Source organism: Sus scrofa, chromosome 13 (genome assembly GCF_054392235.1).
Source record: "Sus scrofa isolate SSC_HxYL_T2T_F1_AM1 chromosome 13, Sscrofa_HxYL_maternal_Yorkshire_Landrace_v2.0, whole genome shotgun sequence".
Classification (NCBI taxonomy): Eukaryota; Metazoa; Chordata; class Mammalia; order Artiodactyla; family Suidae; genus Sus; species Sus scrofa.
In genome coordinates this window covers 49,234,650-49,259,600 of record NC_139395.1, presented here as the reverse complement: position 1 = coordinate 49,259,600, position 24,951 = coordinate 49,234,650, and the positions used below count along the sequence as shown (strand labels likewise).

Below are 24,951 nucleotides of genomic sequence, written 5' to 3'. Positions count from 1 at the left end.
AATCCGACTACGAACCATGAGGTTGCTGGTTCAATCCCTGGCCTCTCTCAGTGGAGTAAGGATCCCACAATGCCCTGAGCTATAGTGTAGGTCACAGAGTGGCTCGCATCTGGTGTTGCTGTAGCTGTGGTGCAGGCCGGGAGCTGTAGCTCTGATTCAACCCCTAGCCTGGGACCTTCCATACGCCCCGGGTGTGGCCCTAAAAAGACAAAAAAAAACAAAAAACCAAAAACCCACGAAAACAAGAACAAGCCTCCTGGGGGATAGCCCAAGGGGCAGTATTTGCTCTCACTCGCCCTTTGGTGGGGGAGGCCTACAGGGGGCGCCCCAGTGTCGGCGGCGGGTTGCGATTCAGCACAAAGGCTCTTGCCTCACGGGCACCAGAGACCTTGGGGCTCCGGTGGGAAGGACTTGGGAGTCCCCACCCATCCCGCCCAGCAGCAGTTCCGGGAACCGTCGCCTCCGGCCACCCCGCCACCCAGCCACCCAGCCACACCACTCTCTCTGCCGGCCGCGCTGACGTCACCGCCTCGCCTCGCGCCGCCGTTCTCGCCCCGCCCCCTTTCCCGTCTTGCGCCGCGGTGAGGCTCCTCGCCCTCGGCTTCTGCCTGTCGCCCCAAGATGGCGGACACAATGAGCCGGTGCCGCGCTTGTTGGTCCTGAGGTGATTGTGAGGGGGAACGGTCGGCAAGGCTCCACAGTTCAGACAGAAGAGTGTTGCCCGAGAAGGCGGAGGAAGAGGAGTAGGTGGCCCGACTGTCGCCCGCACTCCCTCTGGCCGCCAGCGCAGCGCCGGTCCTGCCCCGGTCGGCCCCTCGGCAGCCCGCCCGCCCGCCGGGCCCCGCCCCGGCCTTGCGCCGCCGCCTCTAGCAGCCGCCGCCATGAAGCTGACCGACAGCGTGTTGCGGAGCTTCCGCGTCGCCAAGGTGTTCCGCGAGAACTCGGACAAGATTAACTGCTTCGACTTCAGCCCTAACGGCGAGACAGTCATCTCGAGCAGCGACGACGACTCCATCGTGCTCTATGACTGCCAGGAGGGCAAGTGAGTGCGGCGGTGGCCTTGGGCTCGGGTCTGAGTCCCTCCCGCCATCCCCGTCTAGGCCCAGTGCTAGTCCGGAGGCCCGCCCTCCGCCCGGCCCCCTGCCTGTTTTGCACACGCTCCTGCCAGGACCGCGTCCACTCCGAAACTGTCCAGGAGACCTTTTTCTTTCTTTAGAAAATAAGGATAGCAATAATAATAATAATAATCGTATTTATTTTCCCCGCCCCCGACCTTCTCAGCGAGCGCTTTTGCAGCGCTGGCCGAACCCCACCTTGACCTTGACCTTTAAACGCCCGGTCCGCCCACCGCGGCCTCAGCTGGTAGCTTTTCCGCCCCTCCGACTCCCTCGAAGGTGCCGGTTTGCTGTGGCCCCCGCGCGGAACTGCAGAGGTTGCTCTGCTGCCTCATTCAGCAGCGGCAGCTCCCTCTCTCTGCCCTTTCCATGGTGACCTCGATTCAGGCCTGGCACTCCGCCCATCCCCTGCCCCTCAGCTTCCCGCCGCCTTTCTGCCTGAAGGCCGCGTGGGTTGCAGTTGTTAGCTGTCAGGATTTATTTGTTGTGCCTCTTTGGGCCCTCTTTCTTTTCCTTTCTGTTCCAAATAGTTCTCTTACTCCCTCAGTGCCGAAGCCTACGTTTATAGTTAACTTTTTAACAACATCTGAAACTTTTCCTTTTTGCCAGACACGTACAAACTTGGCGGTCCAGTCCTGACCTGAATGTGAACCTCCCAGTAGAACAAAGAAAGCATCGTCTAACAATTTCATGTTTCCTCTTAACACTTTCTTTTAAAGTTACACTTTATGGTCTACTTGGACTTAGCAAAATTCCTAGTTAGACCATGACATTTGTAGGTTGTCCCAAGTCCTCTGGAGACTCATCACACCTGTATCTCTGCAAAATCTTGAAAGCACCGCATTTTGCTTTTTTCCCTGTGCACCTGTCCGCTTTGCCTCACGCATGTAGTCCTTGCTAAATTGTGAGTTCCTTTGGAGTAGAAGCTGGTTTAGGTAGGCTAAATTTGATTTCCCTTCAGCCATCTTCCCCAAGCAGGCTTGTGGATGTTTGGTTTTAAAGCAGGCTACTGGTTTTCTCAGACTTCATTTTGCTATCTAGTTCCAGATCTTATTTTTTGAATCCTTGAGTTTTTCTCTGTTCCTTTTGTCTTTTTTATTTTTGTTTAAACTGATGTCTTCTATAAATTTTTGGAACTTGTTTCTTCACTTGTGAATTAAAGCTGTATGGCGCTGAGCTATAATTTCTCCCCCTTATAACTTTCCTGCTGGTATTGTGAAAAAGTCTTATGTTACTGGCTTCAGGATCTGCCTGAAGTATGTGGAAGAGGGTCCTATAGTGGTGGTTCTGAGAAAAGGGTTGTTATTGTTAGCTGGACCGATGCTGAGTGATTCAAGTCAATGTTACTCATTTCTGTCCAAATCTGGCCACTTACAGCAGCCTGGAAGAGAGAGTAACCTATAAAGCTGGGGATTGGAGTTTTGGAGTCCTGGAGCTGGAAGTAATTTGAAGTTGACTTGCTTGAAATGTTTAGTGCTTGTGCACAGATTAGAACCTCTCCTTGGAACCTGGAGATAGAGATGTATACCTACCTCATTTAAAGGAAATGAAGATGGTGATAGCATTTCTTCACAGTATGTCTCCAAATATGGCATATTTTCCACTGATTGGTTGTAGAAATGACATCGACTTGAAGTGTTGTCTTGTTAAAAGTAAAATGTTAATTTTATAAATAATACAGTTCATTCATTCAGGTAGCATTTTACATAATTACAAACTTACAGAAAAGTTACCATATTGTTTCAGAGACCTCCCACTTGATCCAATAATTGGTTACATTTTGCCCCATTTGTTTTGTCATTATCCATGTGAATGTTTGTTTATATGTGTGTGTCTATATATGCATTTTTGTCTGAATCATCAGTAATATGGAGGTATTAAGGCTCTTTATCCCTCAACACTTCAACATGAATTTACTAAGCACAAGAACATTTTCTTAGGTAACCAGAGTACAGTTATCCAAATTAGGGAATTTGGTATTTATACAGTAGTATACAGTATGCTCTTTAAAAGTTGTATGGATTAATTGTGACCTGTTTCATGTGGTCTGTGGTAAGAGAGTGGCTTGATAAGAGACCTGGGTTCTAGTTTTGCTTTGTGACCAGGTAGGTGTATGACGTAGATTAGATCAATTCTCTGGCCCTTAGGAAGAAAAGTAATGTTTTATTGGAAAGCATAATATCAATATCATATCATAATCAACCTCTAATATCAATAATATCAATATCAACCTCTAATAAAAGAGGTTATTAATGGTGGGCATTTGAAAATGGCTAAAACAAGATTTTTTATGCTTAATATTCCCATGTTACTGTTCATTTAAACTTTCTTTATGATAAAGTTCATCTTTTGAGTGATTTATTTATTTTGTTTGTCTTTTTAGGGCCACACCCTCGGCATCTGGAGGTTCCCACGCTCCGGATCCGAGCCATGTCTGCAGCTACGCCACAGCTCATGTCAGCACTGGATCCTTAACCCACTGAGCGAGGCCAGGGATCGAACCTGCATCCTCATGGGTGCTAGTCGGGCTTGTTAACTGCTGAGCCACCATGGGAACTCCATTTTTTTTTTTTTTTTTTTTTAATTCTGAGAGAATATGTGGAGTTCACGCTGTGTAGCAACAAGATTCGTGGCATGTCTGCAGCGCCAGGATGCAGGTTCAGTCCAGCATCATTTGGTTAAAGGACCTGGCATTGCTGCAGCTGCAGCGTAGATTGTAACTGTGGCTCGGATTTGATCCCTGGCCTGGGGACTCCATATGCCAATACTGTGGGGCTGCCCAAAAAGAAAAAAAAAAATACATACAAAGGGTATTATCTGTGGTAGGTGATGTGAATTATTCAAAGGTTTATTTATTCCTGATCTTTAGAATATAGTTTGTGTAAAGAACCTTACCACAATATTTGTTAAAAAAAACTTTGTGCATAGACTTTGTAAAACCCTTTGAAAAGAATGCATTAGGATTTTGCTTTAAAACTAGGAAGTGATGTGAGGTGACAACACTTCAGTTTTGGCTGCCCCGTGGCATATGGAGTTCCTGGGCCAGGGATCAGATCCTAGCTGCAGATGTGACCTATGCTGCAGCTGTGGCAGCGCCAGATCCTTTAACCCACTGTAGCAGGCTGGGAATGAAACCTGTGTCTACGCACTGCAGAGATGCCGCCGATCCTGTTGTGCCACAGTGGGAACTCCAAGAGGGTGAACAACTTCTTTATATATTATATTAAATTACTGGTAAATATCGGTATAGGATTTATGGAATCCTCCTACGCCTAAGTGTAGAAATATTATGAAGTTTTTGGTTAAATATTTTACTGAGATCAGTTTCAGTTTGATCTTCAAGGTTCTATAGAAGAAGGTAACATTGAAGGAGCTTCAACAAATAGATTGGTAACTTCTAGCTTAGACTTACATAGAAAGAAAACAATCAATGACTAGTTTTGGTAGGGAAAGTAAAGTTTGTTTGCAGAAAGGCTCAGTAAGTGTTTTGGACCTGAAGATAGGATGGAAATGTTCTTTTAGGAAAGGCAAACAGTTTCGTATCTCATTTCAGTTTTGATATATTATTTCTTGAAGAAAGCATCTTTGTAAATGAATGGCTTAAGAAGAGTTCTGGCCTCATTGATCTGATATATTCCCATTTTCCTCTTTCTTAAAAGTTATGACTTATGTGTCTTTCTTCCCAAATAGATGTACTTTTTCTCAGAGCTTAATTTTGAACATTGTAGTAAAGACTGAATTGAGCTCTCAGATTTGATTCCACTTCTTCAGCATTTGGTGTTTAGTGGTGAAAGGCTGTTGCACTTGATCGATTCTGTTTCTTTCATTCTATTTTGGAAGAAATTCTGTTTTTTTCCAGTGTTAAAGCTTATCAAGAATCTTCACCCTTCCCACATCATTCTAGTGTTTTTCTTTAAATGAAGATCCTACATTTTGGTGATGGAGAATTTTGATGGTTTTCTTTCTCTGTCCATTTCTTCGTCAGACCAAAGAGAACCCTGTACAGTAAGAAATATGGCGTGGACCTCATCAGATACACTCATGCAGCAAACACAGTTGTTTACAGCTCTAACAAAATAGACGGTAAGCAAGTCTTCTTTTTAGGAAGTTATGGTGATGCTTTTAAATTAAAACCTTTGTTAAATAGTTCATGGACTCTTTGTGACTGCTTCTGCTTTGGTTATAGGTACTTTAAATTTTCCTATGATGTTAGGTATGCTAGTACACTTATGACTGAAAGGATGCTGAAAGCAAGCCATTAGTACTTTTGAAGGACTTGAAATTGAGTATGTAAGGTCCTCAGTTTAGAGTGGAGAGTGGAAATAGGAAGCAACAAATTATATTTATGGTTTGTGCTTCTTGAAACTTGGGTGGGGAGGCACACCTGTGGCATGTGGAAGTTCCCTGGCCAGGGATTGAACCTGCACCACAGCTCCAGCAATGCCAAATCCTTAACCAGCTGTGTCACAGGGGAACTTCTTGTGCTTCTTGAAACTTGGAAGAATACTTTCAGAAGAAATAAAAGGAAAGAATACTTGACACACAGCAAGTGTTACACAGCATTACTTTCCCATTCAAAATAGATTTGAGATAAGTTTTCACAGATGTTTAAGCTGTGTTGGTTAGGGGACCTTAGAAGAGTTTTTGGTGTGTGCCCAACCATTTATGGTCTGTCACAAAGGGCAGCATACTGACCTTAGTTATTGTTGATTCCAGGGATATTTTTTTAATCTGAATTTTATCCTTTTTTCCTTTTAAATAAAGTTAATGTCTTTGAAGAGTAAAGAGTTATTTTTAGAAATAAAACTTGTGAATTTCTTTCTTTCTAATAAAGGATCTCTGTTTTTACCTACATTTTCCCTGGGATAACATTCTCAGTTGTCAGATTGACTTAGAATTGAGCTATGACACTTTCATATTAGGACTTTCTCTTTTTTCTTTTTCTTTTTTTTAAAAAACTTACCTCACTGATGTGTACATTATTTCATTTTAGACTGCTATTTTGGTTATGCCCAACTCAGAGCAGGTGGATAGAAGTCCTTTTTTTTTTTTTTGAGACTTTTCTGCCTCTACTTGATTTTTAGTAAGTATATTATTTCTGCTTTTCATGCTTCTGTTTCAGAAATGGTTTTAGAAGTAGGCAGTGCACTTGATGCTTTTGGACAAGAATCTAAAACATTAGAATCTTGAGGAACTATAGCTCTGTGATCATCTGAATGACGGGTATATTTATTCTGTTGGGGTGTTTTTCTGAGTGATTATGTGAGGATTCTCCAAATACGGTACAAGATGAGGCAAATGTGCGGCACTTGCAGCTTTGCTGCCAGGCCTCTGCTGTGAGGATGTTGCCTTTCCTGTCTCGAGTGCATCCTGAAGAGTTCCTCCAACGCTCCGTATCCTTTTGCCTGATTCCAGGCTGAGGTAGTAGTTTGTACAGTTTGAGGGTCTATGATACCACCCGGTACAGGAGATAACTGTACAGGCCACTGCCTTGCCAGGAACAGTGCGCCAGCTACTGAGTGGGGCGGAGAGGATGGCGACGCCCTGCTCATCTCTGGGAAACCAGGTAATGGGGAGGAAGTCTTTTTCTGCTTAGGGCAGGTGAGTAGTTGCTAGCAATAGAACAACCAGGAAGACTTTATAGTTGTCATTTGAAAACTTTGATGGTGTTTTCAAGAAAAAACATATTCAGTTGGGAACATAAAAGGAGTGCCCTTTTCCCCTCCCACGTTGAATGTCTTCTTATAAGTACCCCTGTGAGCCATTGGGATGACTTGGTGCTTTCACCCTCTTTGTTCCTATGTTCTATTTGCCTCCAGAAATGTTCTTTCTCTGCTTTCCTTTCTGTATTTTGACATCATTTCCTTTTACCTCTTTCTCAACAGTTGTTCCCTCTTTGTAGTCTTTTTAGAGGCATTGTAATTTCTAGTTCTTTATGGCACCTCATTCCCTTACCACCACCATCATTTTTTATTTTACTTTTTCAGAAGGAATTACTTGGTTTTTAAGAGTGTTTGCCTTATTTTCCCTATGCATAAATCTCTGATTATTCTTCTTTGATATTGTCAAAATCTCACAACTATGAGTTGGTATAGTTCATAATTTTGATTTTTTAAATGTCTTGTGTGGTTTTTTTTTTTGTTGTTTGTTTTTTTTGTTTGTTTGTTTTTTGTTTTTGTCTTTTTGTGATCTCTTGGGCCACTCCCATGGCATATGGAGGTTCCCAGGCTAGGGATCGAAGCGGAGCTGTAGCCACCAGCCTCTTCCAGAGCCACGGCAACGCAGGATCTGAGCCGGGTCTGCAACCTACACCACAGCTCACGGCAACGCTGTATATCTTTTTATTTTTATTTATCATACATATATCTTTGTTTTTTTGGGTTTTGTTTTTGTTTTTTGGTCTTTTTGCCTTTTTCTAGGGCCGCTCCCATGGCATATGGAGGTTCCCAGGCTAGGGGTCCAATCGGAGCTATAGCCACCAGCCTATACCACAGCCACAGCAACGCGGGATCCGAGCCGCATCTGCGACCCATACCACAGCTCATGGCAACGCTGGATCCGTAACCCACTGAGCCAGACCAGGGATCAAACCTGCAGCCTCATGATTCTTAGTCGGATTCGTTAACCACTGAGCCAGGACAGAACTCCTCTTTGGTCTCTTTTAGGGCTATACCCATGGCACATGGAAGTTCCCAGGCTAGGGGTTGAATCGGAGCTGCATCTGCCAGCCTGTACCATAGCCACCTGGGATCTGAACTGCGACCTGTATGACAGCTTAGGGCAACACTGGATGCTTTAACCCACTGAGCGAGGCTAGGAATTGAACCTGCATCTCTGCATGGATACTAGTCTGGTTCCTTATTGCTGAGCCACAACAGGAATGCCAATAATTATTATTATCAGTAATAATAATTTTTTTTTTTTTTTTTTTTTTTTTTGTCTTTTGTCTTTTTTGTTGTTGTTGTTGTTGCTATTTCTTGGGCTGCTCCCGTGGCATATGGAGGTTCCCAGGCTAGGGGTCCAATCGGAGCTGTAGCCACCGGCCTACGCCAGAGCCACAGCACCGTGGGATCCGAGCCGCGTCTGCAACCTACACCACAGCTCACGGCAACGCCGGATCGTTAACCCACTGAGCAAGGCCAGGGACCGAACCCGCAACCTCATGGTTCCTAGTCGGATTCGTTAACCACTGCGCCACGACGGGAACTCCTCAATAATAATAATTTGTTGTTGTTTTGGTCTTGCCTGAGACATGCGAAAATTCCCAGGCTAGAGATGTGCACAGTAGACATTGCCAGATCTTTTTTTTTTTTTCTTTTTACGGCCACACCTGCAGCATATGGAGGTTCCCTGGCTAGGGGTCTAATTGGAGCTGTAGCTGCTGGCCGACACCACAGCCACAGCAATGCCAGATCCAAGCCTTGTCTGCAACCTATACGATAGCTCACAGCCACGCTGGACCCTTAACCCACTGAGCAAGGCCAGGGATCAAACCCGAAACCTCATGGTTCCTGGCTGGATTAATTGCCACTGTGCCACGATGGGAACTCCAACATTGCCAGATCTTTAACCCACTGAGCCACAAGGGAACTCCTATCAGTATTATTTTTAACTCACTTCTCTGTTTAAGGGACCAGTGGATAGTTGGTTAATTACAAAAGGACTAGAACATTACTTCTCTTTCCATTTTATTTAGTTTTAATGTAAACTGTATATCCAGTTTACATTCAGATTACATTTGGAAGGGTTGGGTTGACATGCTGTTGGAGAACACTGGACAAAGATATTTTGCCCAAGTCCAATCTGGTCCTCAGCTTAGCATTGCTACTTAATTCTTTGAGTCTGTTTCCTGAGTGGCCCTATGTTTTTCTTTAAGGTTTATTATTCTGTGGGCACTAAAGCTGTTGTGAGGATTTTTTGGGTGGGGGGGATAGGTGGGGCATATTTGCAGGATAGGTTTCACTGTAATTATGCAGAAACCAAAGATTGGTAGCAACAATGATTTTAAACATTGCTCTATATGCTGTCAACTTTAGAACTCTGCTTCAATTAATTTTTTTATTAAAGTATAGTTGATTTACAATGTTGTGCCAAGAGCTCTGCTTTTGAATTACGCAAACTCTCTAGTGCTGTGGAGAGGAGTTATTCACCAGTATTTATTCATACTTTGCTTGGGTAATGGAAAACAGTGAATTCTTTGACCTGAGTTTTTGTTTTTGCTACTCCTGCAGCATATGGAGGTTTCCAGGCAAGGGAATAAACCTGTGCCACAGCAGTGACCCAGGCTGCTGCAGTGATGCCAAAGCCTTAACCTGCTGTCCAAGGGAACTCTTGACCTTGCCTTTTCAAGTAAATTCTTTTAAAAATAGTAGTAGGGGTTCCCATTGTGGCTCAGTGGTAATGAACTCCACTAGCATCCATGAGGATACGGGTTTGATCCCTGACCTTGCTCAGTTGGCTAAAGATTCCAGTATTGCCATGAACTGTGGTGCAGGTCACAGACGTGGCTCTCATTTGGCGTTGCTGTGGCTGTGGTATAGGCTGTCAGCTACCGCTCTGATTCGACCCCTAGTCTGGGAACTTCCATATGCCATGGGTGCAGCCGTAAAAAGCAAATAAATAAATAAATAAAAATAAAAATAGTAGAATATTGGAGTTCTGCTGTGGTGAAACTGGATCAACAGCATCTCCGCAGCGCTGAGATGAAGGTTCAATCCTTAGACCAGCATAGTGACTTAAAGACACAGCATAGGTCGGCAGTTGTGGTTCAGATCTGATCCTTGGCCTGGGAACTCCATATGAACCAGGGAGGCCAACAAAAAAAGTAGGATATCATCATGCTTTATTTGTGTTTTTACAGATACTATTCGTTACCTGTCCTTACATGACAACAAATACATCAGATACTTTCCTGGACATAGCAAAAGGTAAGACTCAAGTGTTAGAGAAGTAGATAGTTCTTTTATCCCTGAGGTTATCTGGAGAATAAAAGAATGGAGAGATTTTATTAGAGAATGGAAACTAGTTCCTTACTGCTGTTTGTCATACTTTTTAATCTTGTCTTTTTAATCATCCCTACAGTCAATTCTTGATTAATCAGGGTTGTGGAGGCAGGAGTAGGACTTCAAAGATCAACCAAAATCTCAAAACATTTTTAGGAAAGAGTTTCTCTTGTGGTTCAGTGGCAGTGAATTCGACTAGTATCCATGAGGATGCAGGTTCAATCCCTGGCCTCACTCAGTGGGTTAGGATCTGGGTTGCTATGAGCTGTGGTTTAGGTTGCAGATGTGGCTTGGATCCAATGTGGCCATGGCCAGCAGCTGCAGCTCTCTGATTCATTCCCTGGCCTGGGAACTTCCATATGCCACAGGTGAGGCCCTAAAAGGCAAAAAAAAAATTATTAGGAAAAATACGGATCCAAAGATATTCAGTGGAAGCCTATGTAGTAAAAATTACATTTAGCATTTAGGAATCCCAAATACCAGACATCCCTTAATGAAAGGACTTTTTACATGTATGAGGCCTTGTCAGTATGGGGGTCCCTATTTCAGCAGGCCTCTGCTCTTTGTAAACTTGTTCCACATTAAGATCTTAATAAGGATGTGAAAAAAAAATGAATAAAGTCCTTTGTTACTTTTTGAAAATCAAAAAACTTGTTTCCTTATTCTGTTTTATAATGTCAGGGTTCTTTGGCCACAACTGGCATTTGGAAATTCCTGGGCAGAGATTGAACTTCCGCCACAGCAGTGCCGCACCAAAGCCATTGCAGTGACAGTGGTGTATCCTTAATCCTCTACACCACAAGAGAACCATCACCCACTTCTTTTCACTGTCAAACATGAAAGAATAATCGTCATATTTCCATATCCACCTTCTCATACACATTCACTGCCTAACTTACTCTATCCAAGCTAAGCCATTTACTCCCCTTTCTCTGCTGCCTCCAGGTAAAATCTGCTGCCTGGGGCTTTTTTTGGTGCTCATCCTCTCAATGAAATTTTTTTTCCTCTGGCAGCTGACTTCTCCCATCTTGGTTCTGTTCTTACTATTCTTGGCCTCTTTCTCCTTTTGACCCTAAAGTAAACAAGGTTCTACCCTAGCTTTTGTCTCTCTTGTTATTTTCTCAAATATCTCCATCACTGATACCATTCACCTCTCCTCAGATGGCTTCCCAAATCAGTATTTTCAGCCCATGATTTCCAGACTTGACTTCCACCTACACATCTGTTTTATACACATCTGTGTGGATGTCTCTTCTTTGCCCTCACCTGATAGGTCTGACACTCTATCCATTATTGGTAGGTTCCTTGGGCCAGCTCCTCTGCTTCATGTTTCTGCATCTTGGCCCCTTCTGGTTCTCCCAACTTAAAGCCTCTATTGCCTCTTCACTCCTTTTCCCCTGCCTTCACATCCAGTGAGTTGATAAATCCTGTTGATTAAATTCTAAATTTAATCTCCTATGTCACTCTGTTCTGTACTCACTCCTTTGTTTCTATTATAGCTCATACCCTGTTGGGTAAATTATTGTCATATCCTAATCTTCTCTCTCACCATCCTGCTTCTGCACACTATTTTACAGTTTTGACCACTGCACAGCCTCCGTCAAAGCCTTGGAGTCAGATTCTCCTTCCTCTCTGACCCATTTTCCCAGTGTTAGGATCTCCTGCAACTCCAGTTGAGGTGAACTCTGGGCTACTTCCTGAACATTGGCCTAATGCCTTCCTATCCAGCACCTTCCAGAAAGTCCACTTCCATTGAAACCTTGGTCACCACAAATGCTACTTCTTCCAGAATGCCTTTTCTGGCCCTCTCTTGGAGTTGTCTGGACTAGACAGTTAAACTTCCTTAAAGTCTTGTTCCTCCTTGTATTCCCTCTACCTCTCAGCATAGAGTGTTGTGCCAAGATGGCCTTCTCCAAGCTTTTGAACTGAATACTGAGGCGTAAAATAACATGTCCATGTGCATTCTACTCACTGTTTTATTACCAGCTCAGCATTCCCAGGAAATTTTGGCCGATAATATCTTTTAAGTTTTTAAGTTGAGGAGCTAGTGTAAATGTTTTTTTAAGTCGATTTTTCCCCCCCTTGGGCCACACCCACAGCATATTGAGGTTCCCAGGCTAAGGGTCGAATTGGAGCTGTAGCGACTGGCCTGTATCGCAGCCACAGCAATGCCAGATCTGGCCATGTTTTTGACCTACACCACAGCTCATGGCAATGTCAGATCCTTAACCCACTGAGTGAGGCCAGGGATCAAACCCGAGTCCTCGTGGATCCTAGTCGGGTTTGGTAACCACTGAGCCATGAAAAGAACTGCTTCGATTCTTTCTAGTGGATCCCAAACCTCCTGAGCCTCTCAGTGTTATCTAAAACTTGAACTTCCTCTATTTCTACATTTGAAAAAATTCATTCATAAGCAAGCTATGTGGTTTGGTCTTTTTTTTTTTTTTTTTGCCATTTCTTGGGCCGCTCCCGCGGCATATGGAAGTTCCCAGGCTAGGGGTCGAATCAGAGCTGTAGCTGCCAGCCTACGCCAGAGCCACAGCAATGCAAGATCCGAGCCGCGTCTGCGACCTACACCACAGCTCACGGCAACGTCGAATCGTTAACGCACTGAGCGAGGGCAGGGATCGAACCTGCAACCTCATGGTTCCTAGTCGGATTCGCTAACCACTGCGCCACGACGGGAACTCCTGGTCACCTTTTTTGACTTCAGGCTTTACTTTGTCACTGTGAAACAGTACAATACCAACATTTTCTCTACTTTTCACCTATGACACCAGCTCATGTATCTGTGAAGTGTTTTGCAGTCTAGCTAGAATGTGGAACTACTCTTCCATAACACCTAGAAGGAAGAGGGATTTGAGTGTTCATTTTCACAATGGCTTCCTCAAAAGGTAGTACGGTAGACCCATAGGCTCTGTACAGGTCCTAGCCCATGGCACACAGGACTCCCTTGGTTGGGGCTATGGCATGCTGCGAGAGGTAGGTAAAGTGGAGCTATGTGCCATCCTTCTCAGCATTGCCCAGATACTAGGGAGGTGGTAGGCATCTTCAGTGCAGGGCATGGCAGAGCAAGAACATGATCAGCCACAAACAGAAACTCCTCTGTTTACAAACCTGACCAGTATCCATGAGGGTGTAGGTTTGATCCCTGAACTTGCTCAGTGGGTTGGGGATCCAGCATTGCCATGAGCTGTGGTGTAGGTTGCAGACACGGCTCGGATCTGAAGTTGCTGTGGCTGTGCAATAGGCTGGCAGCTGCAGCTTTGATTCAGCTCCTAACCTGGGAACTTCCATATGCTACAAGTGCAGCCCTAAAAAGCAAAAAAAAAAAAAAAGGAACATGAGCAGAGGGAACAAGAGAGCTCTTGGAGGAAATGTTTTTCAATGAGTGACTGTTAATGGTATAACTATAAAATGGAATCCAGCAGTTCCTGTCATGGCACAGGGGAAATGAATCTAAGAACTATGAGGTTGCAGGTTCAATCCCTGGCCTCACTCAGTGGGTTAAGGATATGGTGTTGCCGTGAACTGTGGTATAGGTCGCAGACATGTGTCAGATCCTGCATGGATGTGGCGTAGGCCAGCAACTGTAGCTCCGATTGGACTCTTAGCCTGGGAACCTCCATATGCCACAGGTGCAGCCCTAAAAGCAAAAAAATAAATAAATAAAATGGGATCCATATCAGAAATATAGTTGCTGGAGGAGTTCCCTCTGTGGTGCAATGGGATTGGCAGCATCTTGGGAGTGCTGGGGTGCAGGTTCAATCCCTGGGCCGACACAGTGGGTTAAGGATCTGGTGGTGTCACAGTTGCAGCTCAGATCTGACCCCTAGCCTGGCAACTCCGTATGCCATGGAGCAGCCAAAAAAAAGGAAGAAATACAGTTGCTGTTAACTTAAGCCTGTGGCTTTCTTAAGTGTGGTGTCCAAACCAACAGTCTTAACCATCACCTAGGAGCTTGTTAGAAACAGATTCTCAGACCTTATTCTAGACCTACTGGATTAGAAGTTCTGGGAATACGAATTCCTGTTGTGGCTCAGTGGGTTAAGGACCCCACATTGTCTCTGTGAGGATGAAGCTTCAATCCCTGGCTGGGCTCTGGGTCAAGGATCTGGTGTTGTCATGGTTTTGGCACAGGCCTCAGCTACAGCTCCGATTCAGCCCCTGGCCTGGGAATGTCCATGTGCCATGGGTGCAGCTGTAGGAATGGGCGGGGGAGAAATACTAGGCATGGGTCTTTGTTTTTTTCCCCACAAATATAAGTTAGGGTTTATTAGGGGAGAAATTTAGAAATGAAGAAGTAGCATAGCACACAAATATTTCAAGTTCTTATTTCACAAAGAATCATACTTAATAGGGCATAGCTGGACTGTTAAGGAAAGGGAAGCGGTCTTAGAGGGGGAATGTGCTTATGTAATAGACATGGATCTTACAATGTGTGTTTTGACCTAGCCTTCAGGTGATGCTGATGCCACTCAGGTTTGAGAACAAAAGTAATTCACACACTTCCAGTTAAAAAATCATAGTTTGTTTTTGTTTTATCTTTTTAGGGCTGCACCCTCGGCATATGGAGGTTCCCAGGCTAGGAGTCTAATCAGAGCTATAGCTGCTGGCCTATGCCACAGCCACAGCAGCACCAGATCCAAGCTGAGTCTGCGACCTAAACCACAGCTCATGGCAATGCCAGATCCTTAACCCACTGAGTGAGGCCAGGGTTTGAACCCACAACCTCATGGTTCCTAGTCGGATTCGTTTCCGCTGTGCCAGCAGGGGAACTCCTGGTTTTATTTTTTTTAATTGAGATAAGAGTTCAGTACCATAAAGTCACCCTTATAAAGAGTACAATTCAATGGTTTTTAGTATATTCACCATCACCATTATCTAATTCTGGAATACTTTCATCACCCCAAATAGAAACCCTGTATCCATTAACAGTCCCCATTTCTCCTCCTCCCAGTCCTTGGCAGATGCTTTCTACTCTGTTTCTATGGCTTTGCTGATTCTGGATATTTTGTATACAAGGCATCAGACCATATTTGGCCTTTTGTGCCTGACTTCTTTCACTTTATACTTGTTTTAATATGATTCAGTACTTCATTTCTTTTTTTCTCTTTTTAGGGCTGGATCCACAGCATATGGAAGTTCCCCAACTAGGAGGTCAAATGGGAGTTGTAGTTGCCAGCCTACACCCCAGCCACAGCAATGCTGAATCCAAACTGCCTCTGTGATGTACACCACAACTCACGGCAATGCCACATCCTTTAACCCCCTGAGTGAAGCCAGGGATCAAACCTGCGTCCTCATGGATACTAGGGGGGGTTCCTTATTGCTGAGCCACTTCATTTCTTTTTTCTTTTCTTTTCTTTTTCTTTTTTTTGTCTTTTTGCCATTTCTTGGGCTGCTCCCGCGGCATATGGAGGTTCCCAGGCTAGGGGTCTAATCGGAGCTGTAGCCTCCAGCCCACACCAAAGCCACCGCAAAGCAGGATTGGAGCCGTGTCTGCAACCTACACCACAGCTCACTGCAATGCCAGATTGTTAACCCACTGAGTAAGGCCAGGGATCAAACCCGCAACCTCATGGTTCCTAGTCGGATTCGTTAACCACTGCGCCATGACAGGAACTCCATTTAATTTCTTTTTATTGCCAAATAATATTCCTATATGGAGTTAACATATTTTGTTTATCCATTCTTTAGGTGTTGGACAATTGGGTTGTTTCCACTTTTGGAGATTATAAATAATGCTGTTGTGAACGTGTATGGATTTTTTTAGACATAATGTTTTCATATTTCTTGGGTGGAATGCTTGGATCATATAGTAGCTCTGTCTTTAACTTTTCAAGGAGATGTAAAACTTTTCCAGAGCAGCAGTACCATTTTATATTCCCACCAGGGTTCCAGTTTCTCCTCATCCTCACAGACACTTGTTATCTCTCTCTTTTTTTTTTTTTTTTTTTTTTTTTTGGTCACACCCATGGCATGTAGAAGTTCCTAGGCTAGGGACTGAACCCACTCCACAGCAGTGACCCAAGCCACTGCAGTGACAACACCAGATCTTTAACCCACTTGCGAGAGAATGCTTCCCTTAAGTTATTCTTTAAATTATACTCGTTGCTTTTGATTATTCCAGGTTGTTTGTGTATGTGTGTTTCTTAAAATGGCATTTTTAGGAGAACACGTATATATAGGTAGGCAGGTAAAGTATTGTAAAGGTCACATCCAGTTTTTACAAATATTGTCCTTCAACACCTATTTATCTTGGTGTATTGCAGGGTGGTGGCCTTGTCTATGTCACCTGTGGATGACACTTTCATATCTGGGTCTCTTGATAAGACCATTCGACTCTGGGATCTCCGGTCTCCTAACTGCCAGGTAATGTTCCCTCACAGTTACTATGGTTGGCACCATCATCAACTCCTTCTCAAGGAAGGGGGAAAGCAGTGATTACATTCTGGGATCCCAGAGTCTTTGATAGGTAGCTGGTAATTAAGCTAGTACCTTCATCCAGTGCATATTCATTATGATGTGTGGCTTATTGCTTTAAAAAGTTAGAAGCCTTTGAGCTAGATTTTAGGTTCCAGGGATTTGTTTTTATTTGAATGCAGCATTTGTAAAATTGTGCAGTTTGGGTTGATCTGAAATCAGTTGCATGGAGACCTGCTTTTTTGTTGTTGTTTTCCTTCTTTTCTTTCTTTCTTTCTTTCTCTCTCTCTCTGTCTGTCTTTCCTTCCCTCCCTCCCTTTCTTCCTTTCTTTCCTTCCTGCCCTGTGGCATATGGACTTCCTGGCCAGGGATCATCATATATTTGAGCTATGGTTGCAACCTATGCTGATGCTGAGGCAACGCCAACCCTTAACCCACTGGGTTGGGCCAGGGATTGAACCTGTGTCCCAGTGCTCCAAAGATGCCACCAATCCCATTGTGCCACAGTGGAAACTCAGACCTATTTTTTAAAAACTTCATTTTAGTTTTATGTTTGCTCTTTCTTTTTTTTTTTTTTTTTTTTTTTGTCTTTTGTCTTTTTTGTTGTTGTTGTTGTTGTTGCTATTTCTTGGGCCACTCCCGCGGCATATGGAGGTTCCCAGGCTAGGGGTTGAATCGGAGCTGTAGCCACCGGCCTACGCCAGAGCCACAGCAGTGCGGGATCCGAGCCGTGTCTGCAACCTACACCACAGCTCACGGCAACGCCGGATCGTTAACCCACAGAGCAAGGGCAGGGATTGAACCCGCAACCTCATGGTTCCTAGTCGGATTCGTTAACCACTGTGCCACGACGGGAACTCCTATGTTTGCTCTTTCTGTACTGTAGGTAGATTGGTATCTGTTTGTGTCCCCTTCTTAGTTATCATTGGGAAAAGTATATTATGTAGCGGTAGGATCATGAGTTCATTAACCTTTTTTAACTTCTTTTCTTAGGGTCTCATGCATCTACAAGGCAAGCCAGTTTGTTCTTTTGATCCAGAAGGGTTAATTTTTGCTGCAGGTGTCAATTCCGAAATGGTCAAACTTTATGATCTTCGCTCTTTTGATAAGGTAAATCTTTCAGGCTTTGCACTATCTTAATGTTATTAAAGTTTTGGAAGGCAAGATGGACATTTAAGAGCCTTTTTTTACAGTAGAGGAGGTATGTGGTAAATATCGGAGAGCATCAGAGCAGTACTTCATCCTCTGTTTTCCCTAGTCAAAAAAGGAATCTAAAGGGATTGGTTCTGGCAGAAGGCATTGTTAATGTGCCTTGGGCTTGGGGCTGCTGTTTTTATCTTTTGCAGGGGCCATTTGCGACATTTAAAATGCAGTATGATCGGACTTGTGAGTGGACAGGACTTAAGTTCAGCAATGATGGCAAACTCATTCTCATCTCCACCAATGGCAGCTTCATCCGTCTCATTGATGCATTCAAGGGAGTGGTGATGCATACATTTGGGGTGAGCTGACACTTTTGAGCATGGCTTTTTCCGTGTTCATTCCTTTTTGCTATGCTCATCCCTTCTGAGAATTGTGTTAGCTTGTGTTCGAATTGCGTCCTTGGCTCACTGATTGAGGCATGGACTTTCTTTTTCTTCCTGCATATGACCTTACTTCTTCTGGGTTCTGAGACACTTCTTACCCAGTGACTCAAGTTTGATGTTTAGATATATAATAATTCCTGACTGTAAACATTTTCTTGTCCCCTTGGTTATGTAGTTGAGAATAAGGGGGTGAATAGTAGAGGGTGGTGGCCGAGTTTGGAACCTTGGTGGCACTGTGCATAAAGGGGAGACAATCTCACAGAAAGGAAGGTGATGTGTATGCTGGGTCTTTGTTTATAGGCACTTCTTTTTTGTTAATGGCATGTAATAAGAATTGTTCTGCTTCTTTTAGGGTTATGCTAACAGCAAAGCTGTCACACTGGAGGCCTCATTTACTCCAGATTCCCAGTTTATTATGATTGGTAAGCTTCCTTTATCTCCCTTGGGGTTATTTCTCTGGTACTCTGTATTATATTATTTTTGTTAGTTTTAACTAATTTTTTTTTAATTTTATTTTTCCACTGTACAGCAAGGGGATCAAGTTATCGTTACATGTATTTTTTTTCCCCTGCCCTTTGTTCTGTTGCAACATGAGTATCTAGACATAGTTCTCAATGCTACTCAGCAGAATCTCTTTGTAAATCTATTCTAAGTTGTATCTGATAACCCCGAGCTCCCAGTCCCTCCCACTCCCTCCCTCTCCCATCAGGCAGCCACAAGTCTATTTTCCAAATCCATGATTTTCTTTTCTGTGGAGATGTTCATTTGTGCTGGATATTAGATTCCAGTTATAAGTGATATCATATGGTATATGTCTTTGTCTTTCTGGCTCATTTCACCAGTATGAGATTCTCTAGTTCCATCCATGTTGCTGCAAATGGCATTATGTCATTCTTTTTTATGGCTGAGTAGTATTCCATTGTGTATATATACCACACCTTCCAAATCCAATCATCTGTCGATGGACTTTTGGGTTGTTTCCACGTCGTGGCTATTGTGAATAGTGCTGCAATGAACATGTGGGTGCATGTGTCTCTTTTAAGTAGAGTTTTGTCCAGATAGATGCCCAAGAGTGGGATTGCGGGGTCATATGGAAGTTCTATGTATAGATTTCTAAGGTATCTCCAAACTGTTCTCCATAGTGGCTGTACCAGTTTACATTCCCACCAAGAGTGCAGGAGGGTTCCCTTTTCTCCACAACCCCTCCAGCACTTGTTATTTGTTGACTTATTAATGATGGCCATTCTGATTGGTGTGAGGTGGTGTTTTAACTAATTTTTTATTTTTATTTTTATTTGGTCTTTTTAGGACCGCACTCAGTGGCATATGGAGGTTCCCAGACTCGAGCTTAAATCAGAGCCATAGCCACAGCGATGCCAGATCTGAGCCATGTCTGCGACCTGTACCATAGTTCATAGCGGTGCCTGATCTTTAACCCACTGAACAAGGCCAGGGATTGAACCCACATCCTCATGGATGCTAGTCAGATTTGTTTCTGCCACAACAGGAACTCATAATTAAGATATTATTAATTATCATTTTGATAGATATTCTCAGATTTCTGTGTAGTACATTATATCAAAGGTATAGTGTCTTTAAACTGTCCTGACTTTGCATTTCTTTACTGGGAACTAGAATTAATGTTGGTCTTCCCTAGACCAGCATAGAGTTAAATTTTACAAGCACTATCTTATTAATAGTACTAACTTCCTGGTGTAATCTTGCATTCTGTCGTCTTAGTGTAGATGTTTGTAGGGTGATTTTTATTCATCCCCCCTTTTAAAACATTTTTAAAATTTTTAAAATTTTTTGTCTTTTTTAGGGCTGCACCCACGGTTTATGGAAGTTCCCAGGCCAGGGGTTGAATTGGAACTGCAGCTGCTGGCCTATGCCACAGCCACAGCCACAGCAATACCGGATCTGAGCCACACTTGTGACCTACACCTCAGCTCACAGCAACACAGATCCTTAACACACTGAGTGAGGCCAGGGATCAAACCTGCATCCTAATGAATACTAGTTGGGTTTGTTACCACTGAGCCACAGTGGAAACTGCCAGCTCCCTTTTTGTTTTGTTTATTTATTTATTTATTTTGTCTTTTTAGAGCCATACCAGCAGCATATGGAGGTTCCCAGGCTAGGGGTCAAATTGGCACTGTAGCTGCCAGCCTACACCACAACCACAGCAACACCGGATCTGAGCCATGTCTGTGACCTACACCACAGCTCACGAAAATGCTGAAACCTTTAACCCACTGAGTGAGGCCGGGGATTGAACCTGTATCCTCATGGACACTAGTCAGATTTGTTTCTCTTGAGCTATGACAGGAACTCCCCAATCCCCTTTTTAAATGAGAAAACTGATTTTAGAGGGGAAGTGACTTGCACAGGAACAAATAACTAGGGTTAAGTTCAACTCCTGAAGTGCCTTTTCATCGCTGTCTTTCTTCCCTCTCAGTTTCTTCTGAGGGCTGGATCCTATAGCTTGCCCTCTCTCCAGATGTTAGCCTATGACTTTCCCGTTTGTCTTTGTATTGTGCCTTGAGCTGTTGTTATATTCCTTGATCATTCTCTTTAGGTTCAGAGGATGGCAAGATCCATGTCTGGAATGGAGAGAGTGGTATAAAAGTAGCTGTGTTGGATGGCAAACACACAGGCCCCATTACCTGTTTGCAGTTCAACCCCAAGTTCATGACCTTTGCCAGCGCATGTTCCAACATGGTATGTGAACAATGGGAGATGTCCTCCACCAAGGGGCTCTTTTCTAGTTGTGGTGGATGCTTCAATAAGCACAGCAAGCTGTGCTCTAAATCAGTATAATTATAAGCACCCAAGTTCATGTTTCTCAACTGGTGGCTTCTCTGTTTTACCTCATTATTTGATCTCTGGTGAGGCTGGTCTTTCACATTTACTCTTCTTTCCATCTAGGATCACCTCTGCGCTCCTGGGAGATCTTAGGCCAGTTATTGCTCTGGCTCCTGGTTTTATGCCAAACTATCTGGGACTGCGCTTCATATCTTTTTGGCTTCTTAAAATACTGTGAACCAGCTTTCTGTGGCTGCAGCCTTTCAGTTTTTCCATTCTTCTCAGTTTACACTAAGTTCATCAGAAATTCTTCTAATTGACCACAACCCATCATTTAGAATTTCCTCCAGGCCCCTGTCTCTTTATAGACAGCACTAACAAAGTGTCAGTGAGTCTCAGCCTCTAGTTACCTCTTGACATCTCCTAAACCTCCCAGAAGACATTGTCTCCATTTCTTTTTCTTTTTTTAATCTAAACCAAGGTCACAAAACAATGCAGCAGAACCATCCAATCTAGTCCCTCTGATTTTTCACAGCTCATGAATGAGAAGGCATATCTGAGGTTACTTGGTAGATTAGCAGTAAGGCCAAGTTACCCAGGTACCCATCTCCCTGATGGTCCTTTTTTTCTCGGCACTGGACCACTGTTTTGGAAGTTAGGCAGTGCTGGAGGGGAAAAGAACCAGCTTACTTTCACATAGATGGCAGAGTGTTTCTGTCTTCATAGATTGCCAGAGTCATTTGGTCAGGAGGGAGAGCCACCAGCCATAACTCCTCCAACTTGGGGTTTCAGTACCTTAATCATGTGGGGGAGGGGTAAGAAAAACCCTTAGCAGTGAGGAGAGAGGCTTGCTTTTTTATTTATTTATTGTCTTTTTGCCTTTTCTAGGGCTGCACCTGTGGCATATGGAGGTTCCCAGGCTAGGGGTTGAATTGGAGCTATAGCCACCGGCCTATGCCAGAGCCACAGCAACACAGGATCCAAGCCGCATCTGCAACCTACACCACAGCTCACGGCAACACCGGATCCTTAACCCACTGAGCAAGGCCAGGGATCGAACCCACAACCTTCTGGTTTCTAGTCGGATTCCTGAACCACTGAGCCATGACGGGAACTCCAAGGCTTGTCTTTTTAAAGTTGACTTATATTCTTTTTCCATCCAGGCCTTCTGGTTGCCCACCATTGATGACTGACCCTCATGCTACTCGGCTGTTTTCTGTACAGTGAGGGTGGCCAGCAGGAAGAAACTCAGAGGGGACTAAGATGTAGTGGGATTGGATCATTTGACTGGGCTGGAGAATATCCTTCCACATGGCCTCCCAAGGATGTGCTGTACATTTACTCAAAAGAAAAAAAATTACTTTGCGGAGCTTCTTCAAAAGGACTCTTGGTGCAGCAGATTCAATCGGGACTCATTTTCCAGCTGTCACTGCATCAAGCTCCAGAGGAGTGACCAGACTCATGATTAGGGTATAGTGGGGCCCTCAAGACGCCTTCAGTTTTGAATGTATTTGCTGCTGAGGAGTCAGTGAAGTTGTTAATTCTGCACATCCCTTCTCCCACCCCCATAAATGCATGGGAAGCCACAGTTCTGGTTTTGAGATACTAGGGCAGCTCAGTACCCCTTCCCCTCATCCTGCATGTCTTGTTACTGGGTCTCCCTGTGTCATTGTGGTATTATTCCACAACCATCATGTTATTTAGGTGCCAAACATATACAGAAATAAGTCTCCATACATCTTAGGGTCAGAAAGGGACAGATTCAGAAGGACCTTGCTTGCCAGGAAGCCTTGCAAGTTAGTCATGTGAGGGCATGCTTCGGCCTCTGGGTGTTGGGTGGGAAAAGGGCCAAGAGCCTGAAAAGGAGGGAGGAGAGGTAGAAGTGAGTTTGTAGGGCTTGGATGATTAGCAGCAGCCTAGTGTGGTGCCCCATCGTCAACACAACCCGTGGTCCTTCTGGGTGCCTGCCAAGCTTGGGTGTGTACAAAAGCAAGGTGGGTATCTATTTTTGTATATGAGCTACATCACGCTTTCCTGTGGGCCAGTATTGTGGAGTGAGTCTGAGTTGTTTACACTGATACCTTCCCTGCCCACCACAAATTGTGTACATAGTCTCCAGATGATAACCACCCCTTTCCCAGCTCCCAACCAAGAGCTGGCTTTAGGCCTGTGTTATATGTTATATTTAGCCTTTTTATATATGACTTTGGATTCTGTTGTTTGTATTTTAGCACAGTGTGTGTATGCCTTCATTTAAATATATCGTGTGTGCATACATATATACATATATGTATGTGTGCATATATATATATAAATATATTTAAAAAGTATCAGAGTTCAGTTAAAGGAGATGGAGTCCTGTGCCCCAGGAGAAAGACCACATCCTTGCTAATGGTGTTTGCCACAAGTGTTAGTGAGTCTTCCCTATTACCTTTTTCCCTTCGGGATACTGAACAAAAGCAAAGCTTTCAAGTGTTTGCTGTCCCCATGGCAGCTAAGTGAGGGTCTTAGAATGACTCCCTTGTGTTCTTCAAGCCGCACTTTGGGGCTTTCTCTGCAGTATTAGCCCCCCTTTTGCCCAGTGATGCTCCTGTCTGCGCCTATATGTGTGTGACAGTCACTTTTGCATGCCTTTTGTATCTGGCTCCCAGCGTTTGGGGACAGGATGCTGGAACCAGAGCATTTCAGCTTGTCTGAGGCTTCTTTGCCAATTACAGGTCACTCCTATTTACCTGGTTTGTCTGCTTTCTTGCTTTTCTTTGCCTTCTCTTGGGAGAGGGAGGGTTCCGGATTGCAGTTGAGGTGAGCTGCTGCTAGCTATAGCCTTTCCCCCTGCATGGCCTTCTTAGAGCAGGACAAGTGGCATGTTATTTTACTAAGTTACCAAACATTGAAGGAGCTAACACATTCCCTGCAGATCCAGAAACAGGCTTAACAAGGTTACGAATGAGATGCCCAAGTGCATCTAGCCACTAGGAGGGAAAGTAAGCCATCACTGCCTCTGTAAAGCAGCAGCAGGAATCGGCTGTGAATTGCTAGCAATTACTGTTTTAAAAGTTTTGCTTTTTTAGCAATTGCTTTTTGGTTTGCTTGTTCCTCAAACTTAAGGGCAAGGGGCATACATCTTCCCCAGACACAGACTGGAATCTGCAGCTTCTGTGGTGCCACACACTGTATAGCTCTTTATTCACAGAGTAGAGGAACTTTCAGAAACCAAGTGGTCTGAGCTACTACTGCCCACCCCTGGCTTTCTAGGGTAGAAAATTCATGGTATGAATAAATTCAAAGGGTACTTGGAACTGTGGGTTAACAAGAAAGGCAGCATAATTAATGCATGCTAACAGATCTGCAACCAGAACAGCCACCAAGCATGACTTGTCTATGGTTTATGTTGCGTTCCAGTGTGTCCAAAGCTGAGGCACCCTGTCTTTTGAAAATATGCACTGCATAGCTTCTATTTATGGGGACCTGTGACTACAGAGCTGGCTCCTGAGTTGGGAAGGAAAGGGAAAGATGCAGCTGAAAGTGACAAGAGGTGATGATGTGGTGGGAATAAGGTAGAGTTAAGGGAAAAAAGAGTATGTGGTTCAGAGAGGCTGAGGAGGACTGGGGCTGCAAGGACACTTTCATTGGGAGCCAGAGTGCTTAAGCTCTCCTGGGGGTGGGGATGCACCATGCTCCCAAGAGTCAGGGCCAAAGCCACTGATTTTTTTATATGTGACAGTCACTGCACTGCTCAGCCACCAGCCAGTGGGATATTTTTTTAGAAAAAAACTCCCCCCCTTGCAATCATAATTAATGCATATTAAGGAAAAATCTGGGAATATTACAAAGAATCAGTTTGCCACCCAAATGTTACCACTGTTAACCTTTTGGTGTTAAATGTTCCTCTAGACATTTCTGTGCATAGATTTTTGGTGTGTTTACATAGTTGTTATTCTACTGTATATACAATTTTATGTCCCTTTTGTACTTAACATATAAACGTTTTTTCCACGTTATCTGTCTTAAACAGAA

The 24,951-nt window shown here is 44.0% G+C and overlaps 1 protein-coding gene and 1 non-coding gene across 5 annotated transcripts; both read left to right on the top strand.

The window, feature by feature from the left end:
* Nucleotides 1-610: 610 nt before the first annotated feature.
* Nucleotides 611-24,951, top strand: WDR82 (WD repeat domain 82). Of its 4 annotated transcripts, none has more exons than XR_014823210.1 (9): nt 611-1,042; nt 5,101-5,198; nt 9,976-10,042; nt 16,393-16,492; nt 17,537-17,653; nt 17,890-18,045; nt 18,482-19,461; nt 19,976-20,265; nt 21,854-22,315. XR_014823210.1 is itself a non-coding variant. In XM_003132249.6 (9 exons), exons 1-9 carry the CDS (start codon nt 882-884, stop codon nt 22,125-22,127), a joined length of 942 nt encoding a protein of 313 aa, XP_003132297.1. In that variant the 5' UTR covers nt 611-881; the 3' UTR covers nt 22,128-24,951. The 4 variants fall into 4 exon arrangements, 2 of the variants coding, with proteins under 2 accessions (XP_003132297.1, XP_084844601.1); XR_014823209.1 differs by having other exon boundaries at nt 18,482-19,577; nt 19,983-20,850; nt 22,098-22,315; XM_003132249.6 differs by lacking the exon at nt 19,976-20,265 and adding an exon at nt 20,708-20,850 and having other exon boundaries at nt 18,482-18,551; nt 22,098-24,951.
* On the top strand, nt 6,530-6,609 carry MIRLET7G (microRNA let-7g). Its single transcript, NR_038522.1, has one exon. It is a non-coding gene; the product is annotated as a microRNA let-7g (primary transcript).